The following is a 12,063-nucleotide window of genomic DNA, read 5'->3' as shown; positions in this document are numbered from 1 at the left end:
CATTTAGATACACCTCTAACAATATAAAAATACATACACACAGATATTCACTACCACAGTGTAATATAATGTAATTGCGAAATATTGGAAACTGTTTAAATGTCCATACATAGAAAGTGATTAAAATGTGATATATCCATTCAGTAGAGTAATGGGGCTGTGTTGAAAAAGAAAGAATGAGAATGGTCTGTATCAACAAATATGGAGTGTTTCTGAGATAATATACTGTTAAATGACAAAAATAAAACACAAGAGTATAGTATATGGTCTTCTGTGTAAGAAAGAAAGAGATATGAGACAGTACATGTGTATCTGCTTGTTTTTGTAGAATCAATATTGGGAGGATAAAATGGAAACCAAAGTGATTATTGGTAATCTACAGGGGGTAGGTGGGAAAGGAGTGCCAAAAAGTGAGGATATGGGAACTAGTGAGGAAGGAGTGACATTAGAGGGGATGGGGAAGAAAAGAACTTTATTCCAAGTTGTTTTGGAAAATAACATCTTGATTGGATACTGTAATGGTAAAGATAAAAAGAATTGCACATTAATGCTGTAATATAGTCAGTAAATATATTTGTCACAAGGGCATAGATTAACAATTCTGTGTGTACTCTAACTGAACAAATAGGCAAATATGTTTTAGACAACAAAAACTGGGTTTCTCACAAGTAGAGAAAGGAGAAGGCTAAAATGAACTCTGGTGGGTTGGTTTGGAATCTGAGATATTATATGTATTGGTTACTATGCATGTTTCTTAGCTGTTTCCACTGAGAGTGACTAATGAACAAACCTAGGTTCCAGTTTTTTATTTCTGATTCTCCATTTCTTAGAGAAGTGGTTGGTAAAGGTGCCTGGAACATCTTGATGTATGCCAGGTAACAAAATGCTTAAAGAAAAAAAATGGGGGGATAGTGTGAAAGAACTTGAGAACCATACTGAAAGAGTTCTAATGGCCAGAGCTGGAGCAATTTTAGCAAAAGAAATAATGAAATCATTGGATTATAACCCATGGAATAATAAAGTAAATATCCATGAGTCCATACTGATATAGATATAAATGGGGAAATGAGCAGTTTTCACTTATAGTAAGTTCCAGTTAATAACTGTGGAAGGTTGGATGGATTGAGGGAAGTAGAAAATAAGCATTAGCTAAACACAGTAATAATTGTTGCAGACAAGATCCACCAATTGATTCTAAAATTAGTGAGTGAAAATTTGAGGAAAAGTATAGATTCAAAGTATGTTCTCCAAGATCTTCATTAATCACAAAGACAAAGATAGTAATTTTAATGGGATGAAGCCTGCCAAAATTTATCTTAGTCAGTGATCAAGGTGAACATCACAATAACAAAACATATTCACATCTTGAAACCTATGATAAAGGATGCATCATTTCTTTGTATTCTTGCCAAAAATGTATAACCTTAGTTCAGTCATTAGAAAACATTAGCCAGGGTGCCTGGGTGGCTCAGTGGGTTAAGCCTCTGCCTTCGGCTCAGGTCATGATCTCAGGGTCCTGGGATCAAGGCCCGCATCGGGCTCTCTGCTCAGCGGGGAGCCTGCTTTCTCCTCTCTCTCTATGCCTGCCTCTCTGCCTACTTGTGATCTCTCTCTCTCTGTTTCAAATAAATAAATAAAATCTTTAAAAAAAAAAAGAAAAGAAAAGAAAACATTAGCCAAACCCAAATGAAATGTATTTGACAAGGTAAAGCAATCAGTACTCTTCAAGAGTCAAGGTCATGAAAATTAGGGAATACCAAGGCATTGTCAGAGATTGGAGGAAACTAAGGAAATGTGACAACTAAATATAATGTGGGAGTTTTTTTCTTTTACAATGGCCTGTTCTTGCTTAGTGAAATCTATTTCTTTATTTTCTCTTTGAACATTAAAGGCATGCTTTAAAATGTCATACTTTTTTCTTAAAATGTCTCTGTTTCAGATTGTTCCATTATTTGTATGTAGTTCTGAGATACGAATTCTGTTAACGTGCCCCTTCACCACTGTGGGTTTTTTTTTTACTGTTTCCTACTTTTTTGCACTTGGGAAATTCTCTTTTGCTTTTGGATTTAGCTCTGTATTAAAACAAGTTTTGTTTTTTGGTTATATCTCAAGTAGTGTGTTAGAAGTGGAAGAGGTGGCTTCTTGCATTAATTAAACCTACTAATATAGTAGTATATGATGGGAAACCTCTCTCCCTATTCCTGTTTCCTTTATGAATAATAGGGTAATTGCTTTCAGTGACCTAGGGGCTGAAATAAAGCTGCTCACCTTCCTAATATTTATCTTACAATTGCAATATATATATATATATATCTAGATATATATATATATATATATTTGTAACAATATATTATGGTTGAGGTCAGAATTTTTTTTTCTGCTTTTGTAAAGAAGATTATCAGCTTATTTCAAACAGTTTAGAACTCAAGTGGTGGTAGAAAGAAATATAATTCTTTTCCACTTTATTGTCTTGGAAGCATAGGGGAGGAAAAAGGCAGAAAAGTTACTATTGGAGTAATATATACTTAAAAGGGGCTAGAATTAAAGCTGCTGAAAAGAAAAACTTCCCCTTCCTACCCCAAGATTTCTCCCAAACATTGTCCAGATTGGAATTTTGCTGAATTAATCCCTCTAACTCTCTCCCTCTCCTTTTTAACCTTTGGTAGGTTTAGGGCACATGTATGTTATGGTTGTAGTTTTAAAAAAGTCCACTGGACAGTGGACCCTAGGGCCATTAGAATACATGAATGCCAGGAGAAAATGGAAAACAGTTCTTTCATATACCTGAAATATTATTTTCATTCATTTCCACCAAAATTAACTATGAAGCCCAAAAAAGTGAACTAGGCAAAAGAAGAAAAATTCCATAGTAAATAAGGATTTAGAAAATATAAAGAACTTGTGAAGTAGCAGTCATTCAGATCATGTGAAATGGGGGAAAGGAAAACCTATGAATACTTCTGTCAGAAAACATCAGAAGCAGGTATTTATCAAGCCATTATGGGAGAAGTTTTTTCCAAGCATTAAATTGATCTGAGATCTTAATTTGATAGTACTGAAAAAATTGTGTGGCAGGCCTAAGTTCCTAGATTTAAAAGCAGAACTCATATTTTAGTTCAGAAGTATTTCTTTTATGGTGATGCTTATAAAATCACTGGAAATTGTATTCCTACTGTAAAGTCATCTGCCTGATAAAAACTGATGGCAGCAGAACACAGTGATGAAAACATGTATCCTTCAGATGAAATTGCTGATATTTGACTAGTTGAAACTTGACCATGATTGATAAAGTTGATGTCAGGTCTATTTTCAGTTGTGTTGTTTAGTATTCATAATGATATTATGGTCTTCGGTTTTCTTTGATGGCTGAATTTTTATTTTTTATTTCCTCCACAGAAGTGAACAGTACCATATCTTTGAAAGATTTGCGAATACTATTTTTATATGAATTTAAACTAGGACACAGTGCAGCCACAGCAAGTAGAAACATCAATTCTGTCTTCGGAAAAGGCTCTGTTAGTGAAAGGACTATCCGGTGGTGGTTCGAAAAATTTCGTTCTGGGGATCTGAGTCTGAAAAATGAGCCTCGAGGGAGACCCAAATCTGTTTTAAATGAAGATCAGTTGAGAGCCATGGTGGAAGCTAATCCCAAAACAGCAATTCGAGGCCTCGCAGCAGACTTAGGAGTTTCTGCTACAACAATTTCTCGACACCTGGCTGCAATAGGAAAGGTGAAAAAGTTGGACAAATGGGTAGGTAACACCAACTGATGGATGATCACAAACTGAGATGATTAGAGATGTGCTCATACCTTAAGATTTTAAAGAGCAGAGACCTATTTTAGAGAATATCATAAACTTTGACAAAAAATGAAAATGGTCTGGATGATGGTTGGATGTTGGAGAAATTACCAAGTGTGTTAAAACCATCATTGCAACCAAAAAGAAGGTTCTGGTAACTGTATGGTGGTCTGCAAAGAGAGTATTTCATTTCTTTTAACTCAGGCAAAACTAACAGTAGCATCTTATTGTAAAGAAGTTGAAATTATGTATCATTTGTCATCATTTGAAACTCCAAAAAACAGAGCATTCTCTAATAGAGAACAGTAATGGAAGGATTTGAATAAATTTTAACAATGCTGAATTTTAAATATATTTGGAGAAATTTATCATTGGGGAAAAGCAGTTAATGCTAATAGTGTATATTTTGGTTGAATAAAATTTTTTTCTTTTTCTGAAAAACACAACATTTTCATTTTTATATAAAGGCAGTTTCATATGGCTCAACTTAATACCTTCCCAGACCCTGGCAGAACATGAAGACTGAAAGATACCTAATATACTAGAAAACTACAGGCTGCCCCTGAGTTTTGAGCTTCTTCATTGGAGGAATGTGGAACAACCCAGAGTGTATGTGTGTGTGAAAGATGCTTAGGACTCAGCCATGCAAAAATCTGGGTAAAGAGGATTTTAGGGGAATAAGCAAAAGCTCTCAGGCTTTCGGAAGATATTTTTTGAATAAAGAAGTGAAAGCATGTTTCTGATACAAGAGCCGTGCACACAGAAGACATGGCATACTGGTGCTTTTGAGTGATAATACTTATTCTGTCACACAAAGCCAGTCCTTCGTCCATGATTCTTTATTTAAAAAAAAAATGTAAGTGGCCTATCAGAGACCATAATTAATGGCCTTTTTATGATTATGTAGCTAGATTGCAGTTCTGGCATTCATGGATTAAGTTGGGGTAAAGATACTGGGTTGGTTCTCTTCCTGCTTCTCTCCCTTCTGATGATCTACTGTGTCTAATCTGTGAAGGATAGCTAAGGAATCCTAAAAGCTAAGAGGTGAGAAAAAGGCATCTGGAATGGATTTTACTTGAGAGACATATAGGGAAGGAGGGAGGGCAAGGAATGGAGGGAAAGATGGAATGGAAATCCCCTAAAGTAGAATTTGACTGTGAGCCAAAGAATTAAAGGCCACGGGATGCATTATTGCAAATTAAAAAAAAAAAAAAAAAGTCCCTTCCTTTGGGTAGAAGCAGCCCAAGTACTATGACACAAAGCTTTGTGAGCAGAGTGTTTTTGTCTTTCAGCTCTAATTTACTCCCCTGGCTGGGTGCCCTGATCTGTGGAGTCACCTGCTGATTTTACTGCTCCATCCTTGGGTAGTCAAGGAATCTAGTCAATGTTTTTGTGAATTCCTTCTCAAGAATGAAGAATGAATCAAGAATGAAGCCTGAGACTTAGCTCAGACTGATAGGGTAACAAGACTAAAACCAGAGGTGATGTCAAATGGTCACAGAAGGTTGGCCAATGTGGAAGAAAGTGGTGTTGTATAGTTACTTTGTCTGGGTAGTAGTTGCTTTGTGGCCATCCATCCTTCCCTCACTTCTCAGACCTCTCGTTAGACTTCCAGAGCTGGATGATGGACTTTGGTTTAAAATAGTCAGCAGTGGGGCACCTGGGTGGCTCAGTGGGTTAAAGCTTCTGCCTTCAGCTCGGTCATGATCCCAGGGTCCTGGGATCTAGCCTGCATCGGGCTCTCTGCTCAGCAGGGAGCCTGCTTCCTCCTCTCTCTGCCTGCTTTTCTGCCTACTTGTGATCTCTGTCTGTCAAATAAATAAAATCTTAAAAAAAAAAAAAAAAGTCAGCAGATATCTCTGTTCACTCCAAATGAGTGGTTTCTTCCAAGAAGAGCCAGTGAAATGTGATGAGAGAGGGAAAGGAGCAGTTATAGGATGTTGAATTATCCTATCAATTATCCTTACCCCCTCCAACAAGGGGTGTAGACTTGAGAGGCAGAAATGAACCCTTGTTCATTGTGAGCAAACACGGAATGAGTTGTGCCTGAACTACTATTAGTGTATTTTGGTTATGTGAGATAGTAAATACCCTTTAGCGCTCCAAAAACAAAGCTTTCAAAAGCTCCTTGGTTGAGTGTTGAAAGAAAGGAGTGGAGGTGGAGGTTGCTACATCTCATCTTCCCACCATGTCCCTTAGGTAGCTTGGGTCCTGACTGCAAAAGTAGTAAGAAGTGGCAGAGCACCTGGGTGGCTCAGTGAGGTAAGCCTGTTTTTGGCTCAGGTCATGATCCTAGGGCCCTGGGATGGAGCCCCAAGTCAGACTCTCTGCTCCGCGGGGAGCCTGCTTCCCTCCCTCTCTGCCCTTCTGCCTCTCTGCCTACTTGTGATCTCTGTCTGTCAAATAAATAAATTAACAACAACCAAAAAAAGGAGTAAGTAGTGGCTTTCAGGGGCATCTGGCTGGCTCAGTCAGTAAAGCATGCAACTCTTGATCTTGTTGTAATGAGTTAGAGCCCCATACTGGGGTAGAGTTTACTTAAAAACAAAACAAAAAAGTGACTTTGAATTTTGGTTTATTATATACATAATAGCTGTTATTAAAGAACTTCCTACCTTGATCTAATTGCTTAAGTGAGACTAGAGCACCTATAGCCACTTTAATAGTATGCGTGAAAGATCTTGGGCACAGAGATAGCGTCCAAAGCCAGTGGAAAGTGGACTCTTTTAGGACCTGTCAGTGTGTTGGACTCTGTCTTCCTCTTTCTGTTGGTGCTTTTGCCACAGTAGCCTCCTTTCACTTCCTTTGACCTCAGTTAATTTGTTCATGCTGCTTACTGGTCTTCATGTCATTAACTCTGCCTGTCACACACATTTCCTTCAGGACGTCTTACCTGATTACCCCACCATACCGTAGGTCAGGTCCCTTGTCATGGCCTTCGGACTCCAGGATGGTTCCTTCATAACTATAACCACAGTAGTTATATGTTTATTTGTGTGATAGTATGTGTTTGTCATCTTCTGTGCTAGATTATAAAATTCACAACAGCGGGGACTTTTTTGCTCGCAAGATCATACCCCTATCAAGAGCACAAGGTCCAGCTCATGGTAAGTACCTAGTAAATGTTTGTTGAATGAATGAATAAGTGTTAGGGCCAGTCTCATCCACTTTGTAGAAAACCGTTGTTTTGGTATCAGTTTAAGTAAGGAATATGTTGATAGCAGATCATTGAAAACCTAACGAACCGTGGCTTAAATAAGTAGATTTTGTTTACTGTAACTTACAAAAATTTTCAGACATACAAAATACCCAAATTTTACAGTGAACACCTGTATGCCAACCACCTAGATTGTACCATTTGACATTTCACTCTGCTTTATCACTTATCTACTCATGTAGCTATCCTTTTTAAAAAATGCACTGTAATGTAAAGTAGTAGGCATTAGCACATTTTACCCTAAATACTTCAACATACCTATCACTACCTAGAGTTCAATATTGCCTTCAGGCTCTTGTTCTTGTAAATTTAAATTTAATAAAATGTCCAAATCTTAATTGTACTGTTTAGTATGTTTTGATAAATGCAAATATTTGTGTAACACAAACCCCTATGAAGATACAGACTATTACTGTCAGCCCAGAAAGTTCTTTGATACCTTTTCATTTTATCCCCACTCTTACCCCTAAAGGCAAACACTGCTCTGATTTTTTCCTACCATGAAATAGTTTTGGCTGTTCTAGAACTACACATAAACCGAATTGTATAGTATGTGCTCTTTTGTGTAAGGCTTCTTTTACTAAGCATCATGTTTTTGAAATTAATCCATTTTGTTGTATGTACCAATATTTCATTCCTTTTAAAAGCTGACTAGTATTCCATGAAATGAATATAACAATTTTTCTATTTACCTCTTTGAAACATTTGTGGAAATTTTTTCACAGTTTGATCTTATTATAAATAAAGCTGTTGTGAATATTCTTGCACAAGTCTTTTTGTGGACATTTGTTTTCATTTCTCTTGGATAAATACCTAAGATTGTCAATACCGGGTCATAGGCTATGTGTATATTTAGTTTTCTAGACCTTTTCCCAAAGAGATTACACCATTTTATACCCACTCCCCCCCAACATTTGATGTTATTCTTCTTATCTATTCTGGTGGGGGTGGAGCTGTCTTATTTTGAACTATTTTCCCTCTCACATTATAAGGAATCTAGGAAGACAGGCCATAACTGGGGTAGTTACTTAACAATGCAGTCAGGGACCCAGGCACTTCCTAGCTTTTTTTTTTTTTTAAAGATTTTATTTATTTATTTGACAGAGATCACAAGTAGGCAGAGAGAGAGAGAGAGGGAAGCAGGCTCCCTGCTGAGCAGAGAGCCCGATGCGGGACTCGATCCCAGGACCCTGGGATCATGACCTGAGCCAAAGGCAGAGGCTTTAACCTACTGAGCCACCCAGGCGCCCCACTTCCTAGCTTTTTGTTCATCCTTAGTGGATTGATCATAGTTCCATGCATGACATCTGGGGTAGACAGCCCTGCCTCTTGGTATTCTTGCCCTTGTGTAATCTCCTCTAGTGTGGGCTGAGTTTAGTGACTAGCTTTTTTTTTTTTTTTTTTTAAGATTTATTTGAGGGCACCTGGGTGGCTCACTGGGTTAAGCCTCTTCCTTTGGCTCAGGTCATGATCTTGGGGTCCTGGGATTGAGCCCTGCTTCAGGTCTCTGCTCAGCAGGGAACCTGCTTCCCCCTCCCTTTCTGCCTACTTGTGATCTCTCTGTCTCTTTCTGTCAGATGAGTACATAAAATCTTTTAAAAAAACAAAACAAGATTTATTTGAGAGAGCGTGCAAGCATATGCGTGCAAGGGGGTGTGTCAAGGCAGAGGGAAGGAAATCCTCAAGCAGACTTCCTGCAGAGCACGGAGCCTGACTCCTGTGGGTGGTGGGGGGATCAAAGACTAAGCCAAAATCAAAAGTTGGACACTTAACTGCCTGAGCCACCCAGGCACCTCTAGCTTCTAATGGAATATAGCAGAAGTAAGGGGATGCCACTTCTGAGATTAAGTTATAAAAAGAATGTGGCTTCTTTCATGCATGTTCTTTCTCTTTTTTCTTTTTTTTTTTTTAAGATTTTATTTATTTATTTGACAGAGTTCACAAGTAGGCAGAGAAACAGGAAGTGAGACTGTAGAACCACACCTGGATTTCTCACCCACAGAAAGTGGGATAATAAGTGTTTGCTGTTTTAAGCCACCAAATTTGGTGTAATTTGTTACATAACAGCAGATAACTAGCACGACATCTCATTGTCTCATGTCATAAGATGGCTTCTGTACCTTTAGGGTCTCTGGTTCATTACTCCACAGATAGTAAGAAAAAGTGTGAAAGGCAAAGCACAAAAAGTGCAAAAGGCAAAAGACAAAGTTTTTTGACATTAATCTGTTCATTTTTATCAAGAACTCAGAACCTTTCCAAAAAATCCCACTCAGCAGACAGGTTTATATCTAATAGGCCAGAGATAACACCACATATATGATCATGGCCATGATCTTCTAGTCTTAGCTAGAAGGTGGCTAGAGAGAAAGGGGGACCTAGATGGAGTTTACATCAACCAACTCTCAGTCTCTGGCACATGAACCATTTCAGAAACCCCATAAAGTTAAAGACCTCTTCCTTGGGTGCCTGGGTGGCTCAGTGGGTTAAAGCCTCTGCCTTCAGCTCGGGTCATGATCCCAGGGTCCTGGGTTTGAGCCCCACATCGGGCTCTCTGCTCCGCGAGGAGCCTGCTTCCTCCTCTCTCTCTCTCTGCCTGCCTCTCTGCCTACTTGTGATCTCTGTCAAATAAATAAATTAAAAAAAAAAAAAGACCTCTTCCTTAACACCTACGCCAGCCAAGTGGCCTTTTGAGGAAATTTCCAGAAAACGGACCTATTCAAATGAAACTTTCAGAAAACTCCTCAGGGTCTGGATTGCAGGGCTTAGATTTCTGATTTATGCCCCACACCATTCTTGGAAAGCTGCAGCACTATCTTCCACTGTTACTTCTATTCCTCCAGTCCTTTACTGTAGAAACTTCAGAGTCATCCTGGAAATATCTCTGATCACTCCCTGCCCCAGCAAAATGGCTCCTCAAGCTCTAATACTATGGACTTCATTCTTTTTTTAATCCTTCCCCTCTCCTCCTTTACTGACTTTTTCTTTTTTTTAAGATTTCATTATATATATATTTCATTATATTTATTTCATTTATTTGAGAGAGAGAGAGGGAGAGAGAGTGTGTGTGTGTGCATAGCATGGGGGAGGGGCAAAGAGGGAGAGGGAGAAGCAGACTCCCTGCTGATCAGGGAGTGGGATGTGGGGGGCACCATCCCAGGATTCTGGGATCATGACCCAAGCTGGAAAGCAGCCGCTTAACCGACTGAGATATCCTGGTGCCCCTGACCTTTCTTTCCTCAGGTCTGATACTTGACGTGTTTTGCAGGACCAATCATTCTCAAATTCAAATAGAATCCTATTACTCCCTAACTTAAAACGCTTATTGCCCCATTGCCTTCAGGATGAGGCTTGAACTTCTTCCCATGGTAGCAAAAACCTGCATAAGTAGATATGGCCCACTTCCCCAGCCTTAACTCTTTGCTCTGGTTTTGGTGTTACACAACACCAAATTGCTGACCTCTCTGCCTTTGCTTACACTGTCCCATCTGCCCAGTATGGCTTCACTTTTGATTAAGAACACCACTTGACATCCTTAGGGATTCAGCTTTTGTGACAACTTTTCTAGAAAGCTTTCTAGGACTACTAACTCCTTCAACGGTGGGTCTGCTGGCTCCCTCAGTACCTCAGTAGTTGTGTTCAAATCCTTTTCCCTTTGTGGGGGAAAAGGCCATACTAGGTTTACCTAGTAGAAAAATCAAATAAAACAATAGGATATAGAATGAAAAATAAGTCTCCGTCCTACGCCTGTCCCCCAGTTCCTTTTCTCCAGTTTCTTAATGCATATTCAAGTATAAATATATTTTCGCATTATTTTTGCACAACCTTAAGGGAGTTCTATACCTTGTTTTTCCAATTAACTGTATTTTGGAGATCACTGTATCAGTTCACATAGGCCTATTTCATTCTTTAAAGAGTTGCAGCAATATTCTGTTGTATGCATATCTTAACTTGCTCAAGCAATTTGTTGTTAGACATCTGGGGTGTTTCTCATTTTGCTCTGACAAGCAGTGCCACAAAGCACATCGTCTTTGCACAAATGGATTTGAGTACAGGTGGAAAATATCTTTTGCACAGATTCTTAAGGGCGGAATTGCTAGATTATAAGGCTAGGTCAAAGACCAAGAGGATTGTAAATTTTTTTTTCTTAAGATTTTATTTGACACAGAGAGATAGTGAGTGAGAGCACAAGCAGGGGGATTGGCAGGCAGGCAAGCAGAGGGAGAGGGAGAGGGAGAAGCAGGTGCCCGCCTAGCAAGGAGTCCGATGTGGGGCTTGATGCCAGGACCCTGGGATCATGACCTGAGCCAAAGGCAGCTGCTTAACCGACTGAGCCACCCAGGCATCCTGAGGATTGTAAATTTTTATATACAGCTCTAAATAGTCAACCGATTTACTCCTCCCATCAACAATCCAGTTCTGCTGTATTCTAGTTAGACCGTGTACCACAGTAGTCTGGATATTTTTTGAGGGCGGGCATTTCCTAGTATTTACAGTTGTCGGGCAGTATTGGCCTTTCTTCAATAAATATTTGACTTAACGATGAATTTTATGTCTTAGTGTCGAGTCTAGGGCTTGGTATATAGCAGACTCAGCAGGTGTCTATTACAATTCCTCAGTGATTACAGTTGCTAACATTTATTGAAGTGTTTTAAATGCCAGGACCTGTGTAAGCACTTTCCCTTCCACCTCTTTCACCCACGTTCTCCTTCCTCCCGGGGAGAGGGCGTGCCCCGTACCAGGCCCGCCCTTCTGTGCATTCGTTGGTCAAACCCGACGCCCGTTACGGCCGAGTCCCGCCCCAACCACGCCCCCACGCCGTCCGCGGGGCCGTGAGAAGGCGTGGCTATAACCGTGCTGCCGGACGGTTCAGGAGGTTCCCTCTGGTGAGAATCCGGACGCTCTCGAGGACCTGAGCTGTGCTGGTGGGAGCGCGCTTCGCGGTCCCGCTGAGCAGGCGCGAGAGGCCCGTGGCTGCGGCGGGCGCACGCCTTGCCCCGCCCCCGCTGCTCTCAGGCTCCGCCCGGGCTCGCGCACACGCGCGCGCTC

The 12,063-nt window shown here is 40.0% G+C and overlaps 1 protein-coding gene across 1 annotated transcript in view; it reads left to right on the top strand.

The window, feature by feature from the left end:
- The window catches only part of LOC111157330, a 38,860-nt gene extending 33,843 nt beyond the window's left edge, over positions 1-5,017 (top strand). Inside the window, exon 6 of the mRNA XM_022518654.1 lies at positions 3,397-5,017. Coding sequence (XP_022374362.1) covers positions 3,397-3,770 — 374 coding nt within the window. The 3' untranslated portion in view covers positions 3,771-5,017. The remainder of the gene's footprint in view (positions 1-3,396) is intronic.
- The last annotated feature ends 7,046 nt before the right edge of the window (positions 5,018-12,063 follow it).

The sequence above is a fragment of the Enhydra lutris genome, unplaced genomic scaffold (genome assembly GCF_002288905.1).
Source record: "Enhydra lutris kenyoni isolate GAN:26980312 unplaced genomic scaffold, ASM228890v2 scaffoldscaffold54, whole genome shotgun sequence".
Classification (NCBI taxonomy): domain Eukaryota; kingdom Metazoa; phylum Chordata; class Mammalia; order Carnivora; family Mustelidae; genus Enhydra; species Enhydra lutris.
This window is presented reverse-complemented; position numbering and strand designations above follow the sequence as displayed.